This window comes from Lithobates pipiens, unplaced genomic scaffold, assembly GCF_037356315.1.
Source record: "Lithobates pipiens isolate NorthernLeopardFrog02 unplaced genomic scaffold, aLitPip1_a1.2 Scaffold_8, whole genome shotgun sequence".
Lineage (NCBI taxonomy): Eukaryota > Metazoa > Chordata > Amphibia > Anura > Ranidae > Lithobates > Lithobates pipiens.
The window spans coordinates 503,133,957-503,159,744 of NW_027507903.1; the positions used below are offsets into that span (position 1 = coordinate 503,133,957).

Consider the following 25,788-nt stretch of genomic DNA (forward strand, 5'->3'; position numbering starts at 1 on the left):
TTCTGGAGCAGCTGTGTATGGCAGCTAATCGGCTTCTAACTTCAGCTTTTTCAATTAAGCGCTGACAGAACCTGGAAGCAGATTGGTTTCTATACAGAGCTGCACCAGATTTTGCACACTCCAGCTTTAGTAAATCACCCCTAAAATGTCCTTTTTTTTTTTTTTGCACACAATGCAACACCTGCCAGTCAATATTAGATGTTATTTTCAGATACACAGAAATGTATATTTTAAAGAAGAAATTTCAAAAGTATATTCTGTGTGAGATGGTACCCTTCCTGCACTAGTTTAAAATGACCACAAATGCATTTTAGTTTTTATTTTGGAAATGTGTGGTAAAGTCATCCTACTTATAAGATTGAAGTTCTGTATAGATTGAGACAACTGTAGAATATTGTAACACTACACAGATAAAGGGGTGTTGTAAGATTTGATGAAAGCCCTCCCCCTTGTGGCCAAAGATCATAGCTGCTGGTGTTCTGTTCAGGTATGATGTATTGGGTACAGATTATAATTGTCAGAGAGAATCCAGCACCCACTTGGCAATACAGGAAGGAATACACTGTGTTTGAACAATAAAATCATGTTTACTCAAACCTGCGATCCTGTTGTTAAAGTCAAACTAAAGTGTAAAATGTTTTTAAGATATGAACATGAAAGTAGACTTGTACAAGGGTTCTTCAATTTCTGCACTCCCTCCCCCCCTACTATGTTATAAAAAAAAAGTACAGACACTTTTTGAAGACCCCTCGTGCAATGGTTCACAGACCAATCCTTGCCCAGGCTTAATACTGCTATGTGCTCATCAGCCAGAATTTCTGCAATGGTAGCATCTCCTAAAAGAAAGAGTGCCTTGAACGTAATGATATGCTCACCTGATTTTTTTTTTTTTATGGCCAGGAACACAGAGCAGTGTGTTTATCATAACAGCACTTTTGCCATATATTTGGGCTTACATCTGGTGGAGGAATCAAAGATAGCAAACATGCTATTCTGTTCACTCTCAGATTTCCCATCTTAGAACTGAAAACACTAAAAGCTTCTCTAAAAACGTATCAGTGTTATAACCATATGAAGTGTCTGAAGATGGAGCATCTCATCTGGTCTTCAGTGTGGCTCTCTGCACACTGTTTACAGGAGAGGTCGCCAGACTTTCTATACCAAGGGCCAGAGTTTACTGTTCTTTAGATTTTGAGGGAGGTTGGAGTGAATTAAAAAAAAAAAAAAGTCCTGGCATCAATAGGTGTAAACAATTGCCCCATCATTAGAATTAGTGTGAGGAAGTGCCCCAAGAAAATGCAGTTTGGAGCATTACAGTTTTGCAGACATACTTTGCCAGGTAAATAGCAAACAATAAGCTGGAAGATGCTTTTAAAATAATGTAATAATTGGTTCTAATGCATTTAAAGCTAGAATGTTGCCTCTTCTTCAGGGATGTTAGGGTGTCACAGACAGGAAGTCGCACAAAAAAGTGCAAGTGCTTTTCACTTAGTGTAGTCTCCTCCCACTGACTTTCTTTTTGGTTGTGTGCTGGAACGACACTGTCATTTTACCCAGCCCTTCTTTTGCACTCCCTCCTTGGGGTGCATCAGTACTAAGGTTGGGAAGAACCGGGTAGTGCTCACACATTACATGAGAAGACCCATTGTCCCCTACGACCATGCATGGGAAGAAGCTGCAGTGGTATCACCATACCAGCTATAACTGCATACAAAAAAAAAAAAAAAAAAAATGTATTAGGGGTATTTTATTAAAAAAAAATAAAAAATAAAAAAATTTGTCTGGAGACCCGCTTTAAACTCTAGCTGACCTTGAATTCCAAAAAACATAGTTGACTTGTTATGTAATATGCTACTAAAATCCTCACACATGATATGTTTTTAGACAGATGTAAATGTTTTAATAGTTACATTTTTTTTCCCCCTTAAGTAAACAAATACATTTTACATTTGCTCTGGTGTTGTACTCAAATGGCATTTATAGATAGACCAGAGGACACAACCGAGAATGGCCAACATGACTTGCATGTGGTAAACTACAAGTCACAGCAGATAGAGTAAGTCATGGGTTTGCATGACTACTATGGAAATGAATACATTACATTTCAGGTATTCTTCATCTCAGTGACTACCATGCTCCTGGGCCAAAGCCTGAAGAAACCTTAGATCTCAGCTCAGTGGTGTTGGATGTACAGACAAAAATATTTAGGCTGGTGCTGCAGTCTGGGTAAACTGTTCTTTTTGGGATGGATGGCATAGGAAACGCAACTTTCTTGGCAGAAGTGTCACCTCTACAGCCATGGCTTCATACTCTTCAGAGTCTATACTAAAATGTCCATCTGTTCCCTACATTAAAAAAAGAAGAAGAAAACACAAGTCATTTTCTCTGGGGAGGAGCAGCGTCCCCCCCTTCCAAGTATATACTATGGGTAATCTCTGCACAGCCGATATGCCTATAAAGGAGCTGGAACATAGTACACTGCAAACAGCAACACAAGTTCTAAACATTAATATTTAAGTAATTGTAAAGCCTAAGCATTTCTTTTTAGCTTTGGATACAGTAGGAAGGGGATTGAGACACCTGTCAGTTTTTTTTGTATTCTGTGGGAAAATGTTCTCTTTACTCTCTATTCCACAGACACAACAGGGAGTGAAAGGAAACCTCTCTAACGTATCTGCAGATAGAGACAGGCAAGGATCTGAAAAAAACAAACCTTGCAAAATAATGAAAACAGTGAGTTTTTGCTTGAAAGTTGGACATTTTTGCTTTCAATGAAACTGTCCAGGGTAAAAAAAATAAAACAAAAATATGGACAATACCACCACTGATGCATTTATGATGCTAATAACTGTAATTTGTATCCTTGACTGGTTAGTGAGGCAAGAAACAAGCATGCAGCCACTACAAACTTTTTCAAATAGCAAAGGGTGGGTTAGGATAACCTTGGGGCTTGCACTTTTAGGGCTCATTAACACACATCCATTATGCCGTGAGTCTACATGCATTATGGTAAGGTTGAATGCATTTTTGAATAGGTGTGCTTCCAATGCCACGATTTCATTACTCTGTAATGCAATTTGTTCATTGATGGCCACAGCACTTCCATTCTTGACCTTAGGGTTATATCATCACCTTCAGGAGTAGGACTAGGCAGGAAAAAAAATAACACCTACAGCACTGCCTTGGGGTTGGTCTTTACTGGTAGTAACCCCCACTCTGCTACAGGCAGCTGTTTTGTTTTCTGCCTAATCTAGGAAAAGGACCTGGCTGACATTTTTATCTGCAGTCAACTGCTGGGCTGGGTGACAGGCTGGATATCATAGATACTGGGGGGGGGGGGGGAGGAGTACCTTTCTCCCACAGTCTAAAAAGGGCAAGGAGCCCCGTGGCCGGCAGGGCTCCTCTTTTTTTCCGCTCACAAGTGTTTTTTTTTTTTTTTTTTCATCCACCCGGTTCTAGGGGGCAAGGGCTGCCGCAGGTGGACCAAAGCATCCTTTGCATCGCAAGCCCGTTAAAAAGCCCTGTTCCGCATGAAGGTTTACCCCCAACCGGCTTGCGGGTCGCCTTTGGTGGTTTGCAGAACAACACAAAACTCCAGCGCTAAGATTTTTTTGGTCTTATGCTGGCCATACACCATACAATTCTCCTCTATGGATCTCCCCCCAGATCTACCAAAAACCACACAATATGAGGTCAAATCTAAACACCTTCAATGTGCGTGCAATCAGACAGGCCCTTGTACCACACAGCTGAAGGCAAACCCAACATCTCAGTCACAGTCGTCACGGCAGCTTATTGAGCTTCACTGACTGCCCCTTTCCTTCCGAACGGGAGCTCCATTTTCTGAACAGTAGTGGCTGTCCTTTTCCGGTCGTTCCCAGCGACTCCGGCTTCTCCCCTCTTCACCACACGGCCGGCGTCATGGGATGCCAACCCAACGTCTCCCGGACATACACTATAGGACGCCGCTCATCGTGAATAGAGGTACTCTGGTGACTGTCTTGGCACAGCGCTGTCTGATCCCTGGTCATCTCAATTTGAGATTAAAATAGCACACATGTTTTTCAAGTGGAAAGCAGCCTGCGATAAGTGAATTGCCAAGTTACTGCAACATGGAACTATGAGTGCTCCATGCTTTGGCTGCCTGTTACTAGATCTATAGCCGAGACTTAACCCCTTGTTTCCTGAAGGAAGGCGGCACAGTGTACTATTACTTTATTCCTACTTTTGGATTTTTACTTGACTGCAATAAGTACATCCCTCGCTTTTGTGCTGGATATTAATGATTTTACCACTCCTTAGTTTCTACTCCAATCTGTTCATAATCCCAAAGTAAGGGGTTTGTCCGATCCTGGATCTCAAGGCCCTCAATTGTTTTGTGAAGGTACGGGGGTTCAGGATGGAGTCCATTCGTTCAGTGGTGGCTGTGCTTCATCAGAGGGATTTCCGGGACATCGACATGTACTTGTATATCACCATCTGGGTTGGCCGCCAGCATTTCCTGCATTTGCGGTAAGGGACACACATTATCCGTTTGTGGCACTTCCCTTTGGCCTGACCTCAGCCCCCCGGGTTTTAACCAAGGTGCCAGTGTTGCTGAGACAACAGGGGATTGCGTTCATGGGCTACCTGGAAGATCTCTTTCTGTGAGCGGCATCAGAACTGAGGGACAATGTTGCAAACACCATGCAAGCTTTACAAGAGTTTGGCTGGGTGTTGAACCTCCAGAAGTCCGTGTTGCTCCCGGCCCAAGGCCTGAAGTACTTGGGGTTGATTCTGGACTCTGCGTGGGTGAGGGTTTTTCTTCCGCCAATCAAACTTCGACCCTTCACTCTGCGGTGCAGTTGCTGCTGTCCTGCAAGTGGTCGTCTCTACGTTTTTGCATGTGGTTTCTCGGCCTCATGGTATCCACCTTTGAGGCGGTCCCGTGTGCCCAGTTTCACACTCGAGTCTTGCAGAGGGAGATCTTATGCAAATAGGACAAATCTCTGGCTTGTCAGATCTGCTTGGGAAGTCTGACCAGAGCCTTGCTTCTTTGGTGGCTACGGGCTCTGGCCCTATGGCCCGGGAAGTCGCTTGTCCTTCTCCATTGGACGGTGATCACGACTGGTGCCAGTCTGACCATCTGGGGGGTGTCACGGATTACGCCTGCCCACGGCGACTAGCTAACCGCAATGTGCATTCTGTGACTGGGGTATATGAGGAACTAAGGGAATAAGGGGGAATTTATACTGAGCATATAAGACTGGCTGTAGTACTTTCACAGCCGGCACTAGATTTGGCCACCACTAGAGGGAGACTCCACTCCAATCCAGCTAGCTGACCACTCACAGGCAGATACACATACAATCTGGTGCACTCTAAGGGTTGGGGAGCAGTCTAGCAATTACTACACACTTCTAGGGTTCCTCCAGCTATCCTACAAGCTTGAACCCCGGTGTTAATCACTCTTCCCACACACCAGACATACAGTAAATGATAGCCTGCCACCACCCAACAGTTTGTCTGCAGACTGGTCTGCTGAGCCACTACACACACACACACACAGATCTTCATCTGGCAGATGTTAGCTTACAATCTGAATGCAATCTGCTAACACGCAGTGCAATTGCATACTAATTGACACGTAATGTAGACCGAGTACTTAGGCACTAAAATACAACAACCTCTCCAGAGATATGAGTCCTAGCTTAGTACACAGAAGTCACTTATTAATTTTATCATTTAATATCGCGAAAGTGGGCAGCGCATAAATGATCTACAAAGAAAAAGGATTTACCAAAAAGATACAAAAAATACAGAAAGACACACAATTGGCAATTTTCTATGAAAATAAAAGGGGATAAAAACCCGAAATAAACTTTACCAAAATCTATCCGTTAGTAGAAGCATACTGGAACATGTGGGAAATCCCCAGTTTCGAACTGGCTTCATGGAAGAACAATGTCCATATCTCAGGCTACCCAATTTATTGAAATATGGATGTGGGCTGGACTTTAGCACCTTGGCCAATCAACCTCGGGGGTGTTCCTGTCTCAACCCACAGGATGTTTTGTGTTCTGAAATTACCAGAGTTGAATTGGCCCAGAAAGGCGCTGATCGCTGGGTCATGGTATCCACCTTCGAGGCGGTCCCATGTGCTCAGTTTCACACTCGGGTCTTGCAGAGGGAGATCTTATGCAAATAGGAGTTTCGAACTGGCTTTGTGGAAGAACAATGTCCATATCTCAGGCTACCAGATTTATTGAAATATGGATGTGGGCTGGACTTTAGCCCTTGGCCAATCAACCTCTGGGGTGTTCCTGTCTCAACCCACAGGATGTTTTGTCTTCTGAAATTACCAGAGTTGAATTGGTCCAGAACGGAGCTGATTGCTGGGTCATGGATTCCACACATGCTAAAAATAGTGTGTTACAGGTAGAGGTCGACCGATATGGGTTTTTCTCTGGCCGATACCGATATTTAGAAATCGCCATGGCCGATATATGTTGCCGATTTTTTTTGGGCCCATATGTTAGGCTGATTATTTATTTTTTTCCCCTTCATCTCATAAAATCTAACTGTTAGACACCTTTCACACTGGGGCGTTTTTCAGGTGCTTTTGGGCTAAAAATGGCACCTGTAAAGTGTCTGCAGTCTGTGTGGAAGCCCAGAGTGCTTTCACACTGAGGTGATGCGCTGGCAGGACGTTAAAAAAAAAGTCCTGCAAACAGCATCTTTGGAGTGGTGTATACCGCTCCTCCACCACTCCTGCCAATTGAAATGGATGGGCACCTGCAATGCGATTTGGCAGCGGCGCTTCACAGGCACATTTAACCTCTTCCTCGGCCGCTAGCTGGATTATAAGTGCCCCGCTAGCAGCTGAATATCGCCGCTAAAATGACGGTAAAGCGCCGCTAAAACGGGCAGCGTTTTACCGTCAATGCATGCCCGCTCCAGTGTGAAAGCAGCCTTAAGTGATACAGAAAATTTCTTACATTTAAACATTTATTAAACAAAAAAAACATCCAATCAGTTCACTTGTATGTACAATTTAGATTAAAAAAATAAAAAATAATAAAATATATATATCTATCTCTCACAACCGCTATTTTATTGCCTAGGATCTCTGCTAAAAAAAAATATATATAAGTTTTGGGGGTTCTAAGTGAATTTCTAGCAGAAAATACAGGATTTTTATTTGTAAGCATCAAGTGTCAAAAAAGATTGTCTTTAAATGGTTAAACTGAGAATTTCTACACACTGAGTTGAATTAATTCAGAAGTGTAAACCTTGTATCTCTTTGATCTTTTCTTGGCAGACTGCCCAGAGAGGAGACAAGTGCTTCACTGTTGTCTTCAGGCAACTTGCATTGACTTCTATTACAGAAGTCATTTGCAAGTCGCGCTGAATATATCATCGGCCTTTTTTAACAGCACAATCGGCTGCCGATTAATTAAAAAACACCAAATATCGGCCGGCCGATATATCGGTCGACCTCTAGTTACATGTACACGTAACCCATCACGTGTACGATCAAAAGGAATTATTCTCATCTCTCTGCCACTAATATTTTAGCTTTGTGAGAGATAAAAAATGTTCTTTAGATCTGTTGATATTAATCAAAGTTTGCAGACCGGCCAGGGCCTTGTGAATGCCCCCTGCAGATCCGTGTAGCCAAAATGACTAGCAGTTTTCTTTGAGCCCTCAGGAAGGTGTCAATCTATGTTTACTCTAATAGGAACTTTTATTGGCATCTAGGTGCCACTTCGATCCTAGAAAACTGTGTGTGTCCTTTTCAAATGCTAATGAAAGAACATATGTGCACAACTGACATAGAATACTATATTTTTAATAACCCAGAATTAAACTACATCTACAATTACACTACTTCTACAGATCACATCTTACGCTTACATTTTCGTTACAGGGGGGTTCAGGGGGGTTCTGGGCCTTTGATTGACCAAGGGCTGCTGGACATCGGAAGAGTCCCGTCTTTCACTCAATATTCTGGAGTTGCGTGCGATCAGGTTTAAGCTTCTCCATTTGGACGCAGCTGCTGTGCGGTCGTCCGGTCAGGATCCAGGTGGACAATTCCACAGCGGTAGCTTACGTCAACCACCAATAAGGGAGGAGAAGCTCAGCAGCAACGCTCGAGGTCTCTCACATTCTGCGGTAGACAGAACTTCATGTGCCGGCTCTCTCCGCCCTCTATATTCCCGGGCGTAGAAAACTGGCAAGTGGACTACCTCAGCCATCAGAGGAATGGTCGCTGCATTCGGAGACATTTTGTATCATTTGCCTGTCGTGGGGCACACCAGCCGTGGATCTTCTGGCCTCCTGTCTCAATCAGAAGGTACAGAGATTCGTGGGCAGTACAAGGGATCCCTTGGCGGATGCGTCGGACATGCTGGTGGCGCCGTGGGGACATTATCAGCTCAAGCTCATCCCTCATCTGCTGCACAGGGTAGAGGCCGAGGGTATACTAGTTAGGACATCCTGCCCCAGGGGCTGATATTCCACCCTGCTTTACCCTCTCTGACGGCCTGGCTATTGAAAGCTGGGGGGGATTGCTGGTTTCTGTGATTCCCACTATGTTGAAGGCACGCAAGTCCACTTCATGGAAGATTTATCATCACAACTGGAAGGCTTCTCTTTGTGCAAGTCTGTGGGGTGGCATCTGCTCTCCTATTCGGTATCCAAGATCCTTGTGTTCCTGCAGCGTGGGGTTTATCAGAAGCTGACTTTGAGCACTATCTGGCATTTGGCTGCTCACTCGTTGATGTGGAATTTTGTTCAAGGGGTTCGGCCTGTGGCTCCCACTGTACACTCACCACTGTCACCATGGGATCTAAACCTGGTGCTCTCGGTACTTCAGAAGCCACCATTCGAGAATATTAGGGAGATCCCCTTACTCATGCTCTCTCAGAAGGTTGTCTTTCTAGAGGCTATTGTGTCTGCTCGGCGAGCTTCTGAGCTGGCGGCCTTGTTGTGTAAGTCTTCCCATTTGGTTCTCCATGGGGATTAAGCGGTGCTGCGTCCGCATCCCTCGTTTCTCCCTAAGGTGGTATCTGCCTTTTCATCTAAACAAGGACGTTGTCCATCCTTCCTTACGTCCTCGACCATCTCACGCCAAGGAAGTCGCTCCTTTTAGGAAGTCGGATTCGCTGTTTGTAAATGTGGATGGCCTGAGGAAGGGCCTGGTGGGCCTCTGGCCACTATTTCTCATCGGATCAGACAGACTATTGTCCAGGCTCATGCCATTAGGGGGCAGGTGCCCCCTTTTCCTTCACGGCGCATTCTACCAGGGCGATCAGTGCTTCCTGGGCCTTCTGAAATCAGGCCTCTGTTTTTCAAGTGTGTAAGGCAGATACCTGGTCGTCCATGCACACTTTCACTAGGTTTTACAGGGTGGATGTTTGGGCATCTTCGGATGCAGGCTGCCCTCAAAGGTTTTGGCTCCCCCTTACAAGAGGGGGGAGGGGGGGGGGGTGTTTGTTATTTTTCTGTGTTCCCACCCTATTTTGTAGCACTGCCTTGGGATGTCGCTAAAGTCAAGAATGGAAGTGCTGTGTCTGTCAGCGAACGAAAGAGAAAACTGGATTTTTTTTTTTTTTACAAGTCACCGTAAAATACCTTTCTCTGAGTTTGTTGACTGACACAGCACCCATCCCTCCTGTTTGTACTGCTTTGTAACGAACTGAGCTGCCCATAGCAGCGTTAATATCTGTAAGGACCACCCCTAGGCTGTGCTTGTTCTTTTTTTCTACCTAGTCCTACTCCTGAAAGTGGTGATATAACCCTAAGGTCAAGAATGGAAGTGCTCTGTCAGTCAATGAATTCAGAGAAAGGTATTTTACAGGGAGTAGAAAAAAAAATCCAGTTTTTAAAGGTCAAGGCAAAGTCCCAGCAGAAGCCATACTTGCATTATACACCTGTAACTCCCAACATTTCAGAGCCACGCAGGAGCCCTTCATCAGGCACGTGACCTGTCATAACATGATGTTATTACTAAAAGCTTTGGACATGTTCTGGAGAGCCTCAGTGCTGGTGACATAATTCTCACTTTGAATGTCTTCAGTTCCCCGGAGCATCTATTTACAATACCTTGAAAAAGTATTCATACCCCTTGAGGCTTTCCACATTTTGTCATGTTACAATCAAAAATGTGAATGTATTTTATTGGGATTTTATGTGATAGACCAACACAAAGTGGCACGCAAATGATTTTCAGTTTTTTTTTTCACAAATAAATATGTGAAAAGTGTGGCATAATTGTATTCAGCCCACTTTACTCTGATACCCCTAACTAAAATCTAGTGGAACCAATTGCCTTCAGAAGTCACCTAATTAGTAAATAGAGTCCACCTGTGTGTAATTTAATCGGAGTATAAATACAGCTGTTCTGTGAAGCCCTCAGAGGTTTGTTAGAGAAAAAACTGCACCATAAAGGCCAAGGACCACACCAGACAGGGCAGGGATAAAGTTGTGGAAAAGCAGGGTTAGGTTATAAAAAAAAAAACATATCCCAAACTTTGAACATCTCACAGAGCACTGTTCAATCCATCATCTGAAAATGGAAAGAGTATATAGCACAAATGCAAACCTACCAAGACATGGCCATCCACCTAAAACTGACAGGTCAGGCAAGTAGAGCATTAATCAGAGAAGCAGCCAAGAGGCCCATGGTAACTCTGGAGAAGCTGCAGAGATCTGCAGGACAACTTATAGTCCACAAATCTGGCTTTTATGGAAGAGTGGCAAGAAGAAAGCCATAAGAAGTCCCATTTGCAGTGTGCCATAAGTTATGTGGGGGACACAGAAAACATGTGGAAGAAGGTGCTCTGGTCAGATCAGACCAAAATTGAACTTTTTGGCCTAAAAGAAATATGCCATGTGTAGTGGAAAACTAACACTGAACCCCGTCCCCACTGCAAAACATGGCGGTGGCAGTATCATGTTGTGGCGATGCTTTTCTTCAGCAGGGACACTGGTCAGCTGGATGGAGCCAAATACAGGGCAATCTTAGAATGAAACTTGTCTGCAAAAGACTTGGGACTGGGGCAGAGGTTCACCTTCCAGCAGAACAACGACCCTAAACATACAGCCAGAGCTACAATGGAATGTTTTAGATGAAAGCATATTCATGTGTTAGAATGGCCCAGTCAAAGTCCAGACCTAAATCCAATTGAGAATCTGTGGCAAGAATTGAAAATTGCTGTTCACAAACACTCTCCATCCAATCTGACAGAGCTTGACATATTTTGCAAAGAAGAATGGGCAAAAATATCACTCTAGATGTGCAAAGCTGGTAGAGACATCCCCAAAAAGACTTGCAGCTGTAATTACAGAGAAAGGCGATTCTACAAAGTAATGACTCAGAGGGGGCTGAAAACAAATGCACGCCACACTTTTCACATATTTATTTGTAAAAAAAATTGAAAAAAAAGTATCATTTTCCTTCCACTTCACAATTAGCTGCCACTTTGTGTTGGTCTATCACATAAAATCCCAATATATACATTTACATTTTTGGTTGTAACATGAAAAAATGTAGACAATTTCAAGGGGTGTTCATGCTTTTTCAGGGCACTGTACATCTACAGCCAATTTCAAGAATGTGTGCATTGGAACATTGGAAATATTGTGCTTGCATTAGTACAGGAAGGACACACTCCTTACCCTAGGCAAAGCACTTCATACAGCAGAGACACTCCCTTTTTCAGCAACACAGGTCTTGCCGCCCCCCTTCACCCATCCTGTCCTTAGACAGTGAAAGGAGAATCGGCATACTACTGAGTTCATCCCTCCATCATTCTACTCTCTCCTATCAGCATGTTCCTTGTTAGCACAAAGGACTGTGATGGAATTGGTCATTGTGCTGCATCTCTCACCCCCAGTCTGAGCTCTGCTGTACGGGAACAGCAAGAGGTCAGTGCCATTCTGTTACTTACATTTAAAAAATAAATTGAAAGTAACACTTTCACCACAAGGTCACCTAAATAAAAAAAAAAAACACTTGCCCTGTATAAGAAAAGACACTATACTTTTCAGCAAAAATCTTTCTTCAAAATATACTGTGTCACTGCTCTCTAGTGGTCAGATTGGTCAAATAACTGCTACCCTCACTGAAAGCAATGGTTTCTCCTGCCAACTTGTAGTCTTTTAGTGACATGCAAGCTAGCAAGAGAAACGACTACATGTAGCAGTAGATATTTACATACCAAGAGTGTAGAATAACTATGATGTCAGGGAGCATTGACGCAGTAGTGTTTCAAGACACAGGGAACCGGAAAGTGTAGTATCTCTTCATTTACACTTTTTTTTTTGCACATAGCCCTTTAGTGGCATTGTCACTTTAAAAGACAAGTATGGGTTCTCAAAAAACCAACATACATACTCATCTGCATAGCTGCAGCATTGATCAGATGCTGCAGCTGTCTGCCCTACCGGCTCTATATCAAGAGTTGAGTGATTTAAAGGCCATTGATTGCTCAGTAAGCTGGTGACTAAGGCTGGGTTCACACTATTGCAAATTGGATGTGGGGTTTTTCTGTATCCAATTCACAAGTCAGGAGACTGTGGTCGGCTCGCACATCTCCGGGACGGATACGGAGTGGTTTGCAGAAGAGTCCTGTGCGTCTTCTTGTCTGTTTCAGGCCTGAATTCAGCCAAAAATTTGGACCAAAATTAGAGCTGAAACTTTGAATAGGGACGCACTGAACCCTTACTCTGAGCAGCACTGCACAACAGTGTGAACCCAGCCTGAATCACTGACTCTGTTCTGCTCCTCCAGCATGCACTGGAGCACCGGGCTGGGGGCAGGAGCGGCTGGATCAGACTCACAGTAGCCCAGTGAGAGGATGGGCCAGCTGCTGGTCAGGCATTTGGTAAGATCCCGACACAGCCTGAACCGGCTTTGACCTTAGGTTTGGCTGAATCAGAAAAGCTTTGGTCATACTTCTCCTTTAAAGTGGAAGTAACCCCATCGATTTAAACAGTTAAAAAAAAAAGGCATGCCAGGAATGCTAACTGCACATTGGCTGTGCTGTCAGCCAAACTATCAAACCATCCAATGGCTGGTGTCATAACCAATCACATGTGCAGCACCATAGCAGTTGAAGATTAAACAGAGGCAAAGATGGCAGCTTCCTTGGCTGAAAACGATAGGGGAGTTTACTTCCACTTTAATGATGTATTCATGAATATAGAGCTGCATTAATTTATGTCCTTTTTATCTGCCTGGAGTTTATAAAATTGATGCAAACCCATTCATTATACTTTCCTCTATAAATGGCCATAGATATTCTATTTTTCTTTGCAGCATCCTGTAAATAAATGACGAGGATAAAGCAATACAGCAGTTTAGAATTCCGCCCACAGTGGCTGTCCTCAGATGTCCCTGTGAATGTTGTTTTCTAGGGACTGTGCTTACCTGTGGAAGCTGAATGTTGCAGCGGCTGGCGTGGAGCTTCTGGGAATCTTTAGGGCACTGCAGGGGATCTTTAATCTTCTCAATGCTATAAGAAAAAAAAAAAAAAAGATTATGGCTAGACGAACAACAAAAACAACAAAGTGGCTAGATAACCATTGAAATTTTATGACTCACCCAGTACGAATGAATTCAGACTTGCTGATGGTGTCGGGTTCAATGCAAATACTCATAGAGTCCAGAGAACGCTGCATATAGACAGGAACAGACATTAAGCTGAACTCCAGCCTTCTTTTCAATTTTGCACAGTGTCCCGCAGGTACAACAGCCTATTCAAATGAATGACGCACCAACCATACATACATTATGTGAACCTAGCCTTAATGTGACACTAGGTATGCGGGTGTTCATGTGACCATATTTTGCAAATGCTTCAACCAATGAGATGGTACGTATGCACTGTTTTAATGTAATGCTGATGTGGGCAGACCTGAAGCATGCAGTTCTAAAGGCTGGATGAAAGACCACATCATGCTGACGTGGGAAGTCATGTTACTACCACAGTGGTTGATGTAGCAAAATGAATATGGAGCGAATGACAAAGAAAAAAAAAAATTGAAGAGATTGTGAAAATATAAACAAAAATAGCTTATGCTTAAGTGATTTTAAAGGCTCTGTTATTTAATTTTTTTAAAACAAACATGTTACACTTACCGCTTCTGTGCAGTTGGTTTTGCATAGAGCAGCCCCGATCCTCCTCTTCTCGTGTCCCTCTTTGCTGCTCCTATCCCCTTCCTCTTCTATTGAGTGCCCCCAGAGAGCAGCGTCCTATAGGGGCACTGGAGCTGAGTCACAGCTCTGTGTGTCCATTCAGGCATGGACCTCTGACCCAGCCCCACCCCCTCACTCCCCTGATTGACAGCGCAGTAGCCTATGGCGCTGCTGTTGTGTCTCAGCCAAACAGGAGGTGTGTCCTGGATGGCTTAGACATTCGTGGAGATTGCTGGAAGGAGATGGGGCTCAGGTAAGTAATTAGGGGGTGCTGGGGAGGCTGCTGCACACAAAAAGGTTGTTTAGCTTAATGCATAGAAAAAATATTCTCTTTACAACTCCTTTAGGCTTGTCTTTGTTAAGATAATTTTTTATATTAAATAAAAGAGGTTTTAGAATGGTGCATCATAAGCAATTGCAATTTTTAAAGCAGTATTAGTCTTGTGCTTTTATGGAAACCCTGATGCTACATTTTCAACCAACACCCCATGACACCACTCATATTCTACTGTGCTACAGACCACCTGGACCAAAGTCCAATCTTCTTTCACCCCTCACGGAATCCTTTGCAATGCACACCCTAAAATTCAAAAATTTCCTGGCACTCGGAGATTTCAACCTTTGGGCAAACGAGCCTAAAGACCCCATCGCGACTGCCTGCATCAATCAACTAGAAGAACTGGGTCTACAGCAACTGATAAAGACTCCCACGCATGGGTCAGGACACACCCTGGACCTCATTTTCAAACAGAACATCGACGTCAACATATGCGACAACATAACTCTGCCATGGACGGATCACAACGCCATCAAATTCAAAATCACTACCAACATCACCAACGCAAAACGGAAACCTGTAACAACGCACTGGGCCAGATCGCATAAAAAACTGTACTCCGAAGCCTTCAAAACCACTCTGTCCAAAAAAATATCTACAATAACCTTAAACCACTCTACGGAGGAAACACTCAACTCCCTGAACAAGGCATTACTGCAATCAGCAGACTCGGTAGCACCAAAACGCAGGGCTCTCATCAGGAAGAAAAATGCTGGATGGTTTAATAGCTCCCTCTCCGTACTAAAGCAAGAACGCAGAAGAGCGGAAAGAACATGGAGAAGAAATCCCACCGAGGAAAACCTATTTAACTACAAAGGTCTGACAGAGAATTATCGGAAAGCAATCTTCAAAGCCAAAAAGGACCACTTCTCATATACAATCTCAACGGCCGCAAACCAACCACGGGAACTGTTTAAACTGGTTAATCAATCAATGAATCCGGTGTGCCTAGAACCCCCAGAAAGCGAATCCCAGGATTACTGTGACAAACTGTCAGATTTTTTCATCGATAAAGTCAAAACCATCAGGGAAACAATTTGTCAGAAGAAAACATCCGACCTCAGCCAGCAAATACATAAAGAGGATGTCCGCACCAACATACCGCAACAGCCAAAATTTTCACTATCCCCAATTACCGTAGACACCGCAAAAAACATCATTAATAAACTGCGTGACAGTACCTCACCTATTGACATCATCCCCACAAAACTACTGAAAGAATGCTCCGACATCGTGGCTCCAACCATAACCCACCTCATAAACCGATCATTCCACGAAGGGATTGTTCCCAGCATCCTCAAACAAGGCATCGTCAAACCTCTACTCAAGAAACCAAACCTGGACCCTCAGGATCCAAACAACCGTAGGCCAATTACAAGCCTCAACACCATTTCTAAGATCATGGAGAAAGCTGTAGTACATCAGCTACAACTTCACCTGGATACTCACAAACTCCTGGACCCGCTGCAATCAGGCTTCCGCCCGGGTCATGGAACAGAAACAGCTCTCCTCAAGATTTGGGATGACGCCCTCGAAGCGGCAGATGACGGAGAGCCGTGTCTCCTCGTACTGCTAGACCTAAGTGCAGCGTTTGATACAGTAGATCACAATACTCTACTCGTCCGCCTCACAGAAGTAGCCGGAGTCCAAGACATAGATCTCCATTGGTTCGCGTCCTTCCTAGGAAATCGGTCACAGACAGTGAAACTAGGAAAATTCCTCTCCGAAACTCGGGCAGTCACCTGCGGAGTCCCTCAAGGCTCTCCGTTGTCACCCGTTCTCTTCAACATTTACATTCGCCCACTCCTTCAAATCATCAGATGCTCAGATCTCTGCTTCCACTCTTACGCTGACGACACGCAACTTTATTTCCGGATCAATGGAAAAAAAGATCACCAACAACAACTTGAAAACTGCCTCAAATCAATAGAGGACTGGATGACCACCAACTCCCTCCAGCTGAACCAATCAAAGACAGAGCTTCTTATCTTACACCCAAATCATAAGCCCGCAACCAAAACCTCCTGGTCTCCACCAACCGTCTTTGGGCAGACTATCTCCCCAAAGACCAAAGCCAAGAGTCTTGGGGTTATTTTAGACGCACAAATGTCAATGGATGCGCAAATAGGAGCAGTAGTCAGTCGATCTCACTATCTGCTGCGCATGCTTCGCAGACTCATCCCTTTTATCCCAAAGAATGACAAAGCAGTGGTAGTTGGAACAATCATTAATTCACGACTGGACTACGCAAACTCGCTTTACATAGGATTACCACAATATCAACTTGCGCGATTACAACTGATCCAAAACACGGCGGCAAGGCTGATAACAGGAAAAAAACCCTGGGAATCCATTTCTCCTTCACTGAGGAGCTTACATTGGCTAACCGTGAAAAATCGGATCACGTTCAAGACCCTTTGCCTCACCCACAAATGCGTGCATAGAGAAGCTCCGCAATACCTAATGGAGAAAATAAATCATTACACACCAAACCGCAGTCTTCGATCAGCCAACAAAAACCTCCTCCTCGTGCCCAAAGCCCGGTATAAATCCAAGGGGGATCGGAGATTCGCTGTCCAAGGGCCTCGGCTATGGAATGCTCTACCAATCAACATCCGCCTGGAAGAAAATCACCTGGCTTTTAGGAAAAAACTCAAGACCTTCCTCTTTTAGCAGATGATCAAAGCTCGCCACAGCGCCTAGAGGCGATTCAGTTCGCATTGTGCGCTATATAAGTATTTCATTCATTCATTCATTCATTGTGCTCTATGTAATGGTTTTGCACAGAGTAGCCTAGATCCTCCCTCTTCTCTTCCCCTCCCTCCTGTCCACATAACAAGCCGCTTGCTCTGGAAGCATCCAAGCAGGCGTGCTCCTGGGCTGTGGCTCTGTGTGTCCATTTATACACAAAAAGCTGTGGCTTGCCCCCCCCCCCCCCCCAATCTCCTGAATGGCCCACTGGCTGTTACCAAAAGCCAATCCGGAATGCGAATCCCCAAAGAGGCAAGGCTCTTGTGTACATCACTGGATCCAGAGGGGGCTCTGGTAAGTCTGCTGCGCAAATAAGTTTTTTTTTTACCTTCATACATAGAATGAGTGCCTTTACAACCACTTTAAATAAAAGACTTGATTTTGTTTCCTTTTTTTGCATCTAAGTGCTTGATGTTCTGTGTACATGCACTCCAGTGATGGCTCCATGACGACATTTCTCAGGGTGGGTTTGCTGGTGGTGACAACAGTGTACCATGTGTGTGTGTTGTAATGGCCACCTTGTTCATTAAAAGAACAATTAGGAGAGAGGGATAGAGCATTGTCACCCTGTATCACTGGGTATTATTTAAAGAAAACTAGCTTAAAAAATATTTAAAATTACTTTTGAAATTACAGAATCATTTTTAAGCTGCAATAGGGTTTTAGTGGTTAGGTTTACATTCAGTTAAATACTTGTTCTTGTAAGTATAGAAAGGACACAAACAGGAGGTTGGCTTGTACATGTCACAGACTTACTGTTAAATCTGGAGGATAATTCTGGGTGCTGATGGTCAGCTCAACTGCTGATAGCTGAACCTCTTCCCACTGCTCAGGAGGCTCTTCTACAGGAATCTCTGCAAAATGGAAGATGGAAATATTGTCAATGATTGTAAGCTCAGTCTATACAGAACTTTTTTTTCTTAGCGCCCATTACTGGGGTCACCAGTGGAAGTTAACACAAAAATACCTAAAACTTGCCTGCAGGTACCTAGGAGTGCCCATGCATACTTGCAGCAGCCTCCACATTGTTACTTCCGGATCCCAAACCAATCCAACAGGAAAACCTTGAGCACTTTCTGACAATGCCAGGCCCTTCCTGCCTCTTATACATTATTACAAACCAAGGTACCCTAGTGATAGAACGGTAGGTATGTGTGAGGAGATCAGGAGGTGGCAGCAAGCGTCAACACCTTTTGGTGCCAGGGCCAGTCATCAACTGTTCTTGTTGCCATATCTCGCTGAGGAATTTAGGGGGGGGGGGTCCATTAATGGACTCTTTTTGGTGTGTGACATTTATTGATTAGCAATATACAAGATTGTAATGCGCTATATTGCTGATGCACAAATTTCAAAATGACTTGACTTCCACTTTAACTGTGCCCCTTTCCCATTAGTAACCTTGAAAGTTCACTAGTTATACAGTGCAGATAAAGCAAATTAAAATCATGTGTGTCATTACCTAAATTAGCCAACGTCAACACCAGGGTGACTTGTCATTTGATTTTACAGTTTAAAAACGCAAGACATGTCCCACCCTATTTGTACCTATGGAACTATTCAAATCGGTGTGACTCAGACTTGCACCGATTTGAAAATGGTTCCTGAATTATTTTTGATTGACTTCATGTGCGACTTGCATAGACATCTGTGCATGAAGTTGTACAGATGTCGGTAAGCTGCGCATGAAACCACACTGACTGGCGGCTTTGAAATTGCGCTTCAAAGCCACATTCAGTGTGAATGGGGTGTAAGACTTGTAGCTCAGAATACTTTTAGGAACAATTTATGCAGAAACCCATTAAATAAACATTTTTTACACAGCTGCGTACATGAATGAACAATGTTAAAGGAGAAGCATATTATTATTATACAAGATTTATATAGCACCATTAGCTTGCACAGTGCTTTACAACATGTCAGAAAAAAGCCAAAGAGCAAGCTTACCAATTTTTGGGGGTGACCAGTAGTTGGCAAGCCTTCGGTATATTCTAACAAGAAGAGTTGGGCGTATTGGCTTTTCCTCGGGTTCCTCTGGAGGGCGCTCAGTGGGTCCCAAGAACAAGATGGAGGCCTGATGCCTCTGGGGCCATTCCTGAAACAATGACAACATGACCAGCACCCTTTATTTATATAACAGCAATATATAAAGCGAGTGCTCCCCCTACATCAGCAGTTAGCACCCAAGGTGACTATACAACCCTTGTAATCAGTATATTCAAACAAATGTGCAGTGCTAGAACAAGGTAATAGAACAATGACAAATCTATATAATACAACCCAATAATCACAATAATGTGGAAGGTTGTGATTAAGAGCAAAAGTCCATATAAAGCAAAGTTCTTCAAAGATACAGTTGACAGTAGTACTAATAGCTCACCAGAAGTATTTCCTTGATAACGCCCGTAACACGAAATATCTCGAGAGAGCCTATTTGCTGACATCTCACTGCCGCTTCCATGTGTTTGGAACGGCTGTTACCAATATACAGTGCCTTGCGAAAGTATTCGCCCCCCTTGAACTTTTCAACCTTTTGCCACATTTCAGGCTTCAAAACATAAAGATATAAAATTTTTATTTTTTGTGAATCACCAACAAGTGGGACACAATTGTGAAGTGGAGTGAAATCTTTTGGATTTTTGAAACTTTTTTAACTAATAAAAAAAATGAAAAGTGGGGCGTGCAAAATTATTCGGCCCCCCTGCGTTAATACTTTGTAGAGCCACTTTTTGCTGCGATTACAGCTGCAAGTCGCTTGGGGTATGTCTCTATCAGTTTTGCACATCGAGAGACTGAAATTCTTGCCCATTCTTCCTTGCAAAACAGCTCGAGCTCAGTGAGGTTGGATGGAGAGCGTTTGTGAACAGCAGTTTTCAGCTCTTTCCACAGATTCTCGATTGGATTCAGGTCTGGACTTTGACTTGGCCATTCTAACACCTGGATACGTTTATTTGTGAACCATTCCTTTGTAGATTTTGCTGTATGTTTGGGATCATTGTCTTGTTGGAAGATAACTCTCCGTCCCAGTTTCAGGTCTTTTGCAGACTCCAACAGGGTTTCATCCAGAATGGTCCTGTATTTGGCTGCATCCATCTTCCCCTTAATTTTAACCATCTTCCCTGTCCCTGCTGAAGAAAAGCAGGCCCAAACCATGATGCTGCCACCACCATGTTTGACAGTGGGGATGGTGTGTTGAGGGTGATGAGCTGTGTTGCTTTTACGCCAAACATATCGTTTTGCATTGTGGGCAAAAAGTTCGATTTTGGTTTCATCTGACCAGAGCACCTTCTTCCACATGTTTGGTGTGTCTCCCAGGTGGCTTGTGGCAAACTTTAGACGAGACTTTTTATGGATATCTTTGAGAAATGGCTTTCTTCTTGACACTCTTCCATAAAGGCCAGATTTGTGCAGTGTACAACTGATTGTTGTCCTATGGACACTCTCCCCCACCTCAGCTGTAGTTCTCTGCAGTTCATCCAGAGTGATCATGGGCCTCTTGGCTGCATCTGTGATCAGTCTTCTCCTTGTCTGAGCTGAAAGTTTAGAGGGACGGCCAGGTCTTGGTAGATTTGCAGTGGTCTGATACTCCTTCCATTTCAAAATGATCGCTTGCACAGTGCTCCTTGGGATGTTTAAAGCTTGGGAAATCTTTTTGTATCCAAATCCGGCTTTAAACTTCTCCACAACAGTATTACGGACCTGCCTGGTGTGTTCCTTGGTCTTCATGATGCTCTCTGCGCTTTCAACAGAACCCTGAGACTATCACAGAGCAGGTGCATTTATACAGAGACTTGATTACACACAGGTGGATTCTATTTATCACCATCAGTCATTTAGGACAACATTGGATCATTCAGAGATCCTCGCTGAACTTCTGGAGTGAGTTTGCTGCACTGAAAGTAAAGGGGCCGAATAATTTTGCACGCACCACTTTTCAGTTTTTTATTTGCTAAAAAAATTTAAAATATCCAATAGATTTCGTTCCACTTCACAATTGTATCCCACTTGTTGGTGATTCTTCACAAAAAATAAAAATGTTATATCTTTATATTTGAAGCCTGAAATGTGGCAAAAGGTTGAAAAGTTCAAGGGGGCCGAATACTTTCGCAAGGCACTGTATCTGACACCCTGAAGTGACGCTGAGGCCTGTAGAAGATTGATGCAGAGCCTGCCCGATTACAGACAGGGGGGTCTAAGAAGCTCCTAAATCCCTAGGTCTGGTGAAGCAGCAATTGTGGAGCCCACTGCACAAACCTCTTCTCTCAGTGCAGAGGCTACTGGCTAAGAGATAGTTTACAGGGTACTCTCCTTAGGAAATACAGGGAAAGCAACCCTAATACTCTCATCATTGTCCAGCACAGGGACTAGGATACTTCCCCGATGCAGGGAAGTTCTCACTCCTTCCCAGAAGTGAACACACTATGCCTAGATGGTGTCCAACCAAATCCGAAGCAGGAAATTTGGTTAAGGTGGGACCCCCCCCCCCCCCCCCCAGTGTGGAGGGAAACTGTCTGTTTGGAGGAACCACATGGTTGTTCTGGGGATCGGGTTCTCTTGCAAATTAAATATTCCAGGTAAGGGGAGAAGAAACCACCCCAGTTGTCTGGAAAGGTTGAAGGTTTATGAAACTACATGGTTGATATGCCTGCTCAGAAATCAGGGGGGAGGGGGTGTAGGGTTGGTCTGGGGGGGGTGAACTTCCTGTCTAATCAGGTTAGACAAGGTGTAGGCCTCTTTAACAAGAGCTTGGTAAGACTTTTTTTTTTTCTGTCAATATTTTATTTTCCCTATTTTTCTTAACAGTCCTTTTTTATTAAATGATATTTCAAAATCGTTAAAGTAGAATTTCAGCCTAAAACTATTTGTCTGTAAATCTAACCATGTAAAGCAAAAATCGCTATACATACCTTTTTGAATGCCTATCCAGTCCAATCTCTAGCGGCGGAAGTGATGTTGCCCATAGAGTTACTATGGGGCTTCAATTGTCAGCTGTCTCTTCTGCACACTGCCACACACAGAAGCCACTGCCCACAGCTCAGCGTACGACTGGACCGGAGTCGTATGTACAGTATATCGATTTCTTCTTTACAGGGATAGATAGGTTAGGCCTAGAATGTTGCTGCGAGTTAGCTTGGAGTTAGTTCATTTAAAGCTGAACTTCTACTTTAATATTGTCTCTAATGCACTAATAAAGAACTTAAAGGATCCCTATCTCTATAAAGAACATTACTATATGGTAAATCTTTGGATATTTTGTCTGTGGTGACAGTGGGTGTTACAGACATTGATTTTTAGGTGATAATTGCTATTGCTAATATTGTGAGCATTTGATATTTTTGTATAAAAAATTCTGTTGCCAGAGTAAAGGGTAATGGCTTAGATAACCAAACTCAGTGGCAATCTGTCTGTTGGCACTTGTGGTCCTGCGAGCTTGAAAATCTGAAAATCTTTGCGCAGGGTGAGGCTGAGAGTGGCATTGTTGCATATCAGTGACAGCTGACCCAGCCATTTGTCACAAGTTGGTGGCAGTGGCCTGACGCAACATGACTATGGGCTTTTTTTTTTACTTCTTCTTTCTCAGACAAAGCAATTTAAAATAAAAAATAAAAAGGAAAGGAATTAAGTAATTCTAATATTAGGATACTGAATTTTCCCCCTAAGGTTTCCGCAGACGTGGCACTGTATGTAACATACTGGACAATAGAATCAAATTAATTGCCTACTAGTCGAAAAATAGACTACCCTAAAAATAGGTCCATCTGGTAAGATTATATCAAACACAGCTCAGATCAGTAAAAGATATTAGCTCAATAACCATCTTTTTTCGCTGTTGCGCAAAAAGAGTTTAAGTGATTTGTCACTCACTGTTAATCTTAGCAGTGCACATAAATGCTGCTAAAACAGGTCCATTCAGCCCAAAATATCACCTCCGTCTGCCCTAATTGCATGTTCTGTTTCCACTTCCGAGCCCTCATCAGTCAGAGCTTTGTGAACCTGCTGTAGTCCTGTCTCTATCCGTCAAAGTTCGTCGTTATAAATATCATTATGTGCACTTAGGTTCTAAATTGTAGCTGTGACTCAGGTCTGGTAATTGTAACTCTAGAGAGGCAAATCTTCACACCATATGGAAAGAACAAAAAAAGCATTGTACTTCTCTTGATCGTTAGATAATTATCTCTCGCTATACCCAATTTGGTCGACAGACACACCGATGAACTTTTAAAGTGTACGCTCACCTTTAATATGAACTTTATTATACTTAATCCACCCCGATCAACGTTTCCAGTAGCAGTACGAGAATGAGGTTTGTCCTTCTCCAAGCGTTGGATGCCAGATGCCGTTAAAGGCTAAAGCTGGCCATATATAGATTGAAATTCAGCTGGTTCAGTAGGGACTGGTGGAGTTTCGATGGTACCTATTTTGACAGAAGTCGATCCCTAGATTGATGTTTAGCTAAAGGGCTTGTTGGGAACTTTTTCTTGATCAGTCGGCTGCAGCTGCTGATCAGTGTATAATGACAGCAGAGAGTTCCACTGTCAGAAAATGTCTCAGGGAGGATTCCTCTATCCACTTTGCTTGTGTGCATGGAGGAATCTGTTTTTTTATTTTTTATTTTTGTTCAGCTGAATGGCTGAATGAAAAAAAAAAAAAAACCAAATAATCTATAGCCAGCTTAAAGCCTTGGGTAGGCCAAAGCAGTGAGTGTTTGCCTCAGAGCACTGTACCACTTTAAGAAGGCCATGGCAAGGATACAGGATCTAGACAATCAGGTCTGAAAGAAGTAGTGTTCTTGTAAAACATTAACAACCTGCATAATGAACACTAAAGGACAAGTTCAAATTTTAAAACATGTTACACGTTCCACCTGTATTTATCCTCTTACCTGTTACATGTTCCACCTGTATCCTCTCTCCGCACCTGCTGTAACAATTCAAAAACTCTCATGGTTTATTCACAAGCCCTGCAGCTTTTAAACAGTCAACCTGTATTGGAGGTACAGACTTGGGCTACTTTCACACTGGGGCGTTGGGGGCATCGGTGGTAAAGCTATTGTAAGCGGTGCTTTACCATCATTTTTGCGGCCCTTTTCGGCTTTTAACCCCCGCTAACAGCCGAAAAAGGGTTAAAAGCACCCGCTGCAGTGGCGCTTTGCCGGCACTGCCCATTGATTTCAATGGGCAGGGGCGCCTTAGGAGCAGTGTATACTCCGCTCATACAGTGCCTCAAAGATGTTGCTTGCAGGATTTTTTAGCGTCCTGCCAGCGCACCTCTCCAGTGTGAGGGCTTTCACACTGGAGTGAGAGAAGAGGCTCTTTACAGGCGCTATTTTTAGCGCTAAAGTGCCTCAGTATGAAAGTAGCCTTTAAGCTGAAGGACTTGACTGCAGAAGACTGACATTGTAACCCTGATCCATTGATCATGGTGTAATACTTTCCAGACTCCTGCAAGAAAAAAAAAATGCACTTTTTTTCTCTCCCAAAAATATGTGCATTTATTATAATTTTTTTTTTAAAAGGTGAACGTTTCCTTTAAAGCTGAATTACAGACAAACAACCAAATACACAGATTAAATACGTAAGGGACATGCTTAACCTGCTAAAGGAATTACCGTATATACTCGAGTATAGGCCGACCTGAATATAAGCCGAGGCCCCCAATTTACCCCCAAAAAAACTGGCAAACTTATTGACTCGTGTATAAGCCGAGGGTGAGACATGCCTGTCCATCCCTGTGTGTGTGTCCGTCCATCCCTGTGTGTCCGTCCATCCCTGTGTGTCCGTCCATCCCTGTGTGTCCGTCCATCCATCCCTGTGTGTGTGTGTGTCCATCCATCCATCCATCCCTGTGTGTGTGTGTCTCCATCCATCCATCCATCCATCCCTGTGTGTGTGTGTCTCCATCCATCCATCCATCCCTGTGTGTGTGTGTATCCATCCATCCCTGTGTGTGTGTGTGTCTCCATCCATCCATCCATCCGTGTGTGTGTGTCTCCATCCGTGTGTGTGTGTGTGTGTGTGTGTGTGTGTGTGTGTGTGTGTGTGTGTGTGTGTGTGTGTGTGTGTGTGTGTGTGTGTGTGTGTGTGTGTGTGTGTCCAGCCTACCTGCACCTACACCCGCAGCAGATCGCAAAACGCAGTGCGGAAATGAATAGGGTTTGCAGTGTTAGCTGCATGGCAATATAGTGTGAACCAGGGCTGAGGACCCATTCACTTTGGCAGGGAAAAGGGAATAGTTGAGTCGCAGATTTATTCCCGCTGGCCACCCACACAGAGAAGACCATCCAGCAGCCACTTTGCGTCATAGCCACGACAAAAATCCCATCATGTTTAGTGGGCAGTACAGGTGTGTGTGTGTGTGTGTGTGTGTGTGTGTCCAGCCTACCTGTGTCCCGAGCCTTTGTCCCGAGCCTCCGTCCCGTGTCGTGCCTTGCCTTCGTCCCGTCCCGTCCCGTCCCGTGCCGTGCCTTGCCTTGCCTCCGTCCCGTGCCCTCTTCGTCGGCGGCCATTGTAAAATTCAAAAG

The 25,788-nt window shown here is 43.8% G+C and overlaps 1 protein-coding gene across 2 annotated transcripts in view; it reads right to left on the minus strand.

Annotated features, from left to right (window-relative positions):
- Positions 1-1,875: 1,875 nt before the first annotated feature.
- AGK (acylglycerol kinase) overlaps positions 1,876-25,788 on the minus strand; it is a 157,164-nt gene continuing 133,251 nt past the window's right edge. For both annotated transcript variants that reach the window (XM_077469255.1, XM_077469256.1), the window contains 5 exons: positions 19,215-19,362; positions 18,027-18,124; positions 13,589-13,659; positions 13,415-13,499; positions 1,876-2,345 (listed from right to left, as the gene is read on the minus strand). In XM_077469255.1, the coding sequence (XP_077325381.1) occupies positions 2,205-2,345; positions 13,415-13,499; positions 13,589-13,659; positions 18,027-18,124; positions 19,215-19,362 (543 nt within the window). In that variant the 3' untranslated portion in view covers positions 1,876-2,204. The remainder of the gene's footprint in view (positions 2,346-13,414; positions 13,500-13,588; positions 13,660-18,026; positions 18,125-19,214; positions 19,363-25,788) is intronic.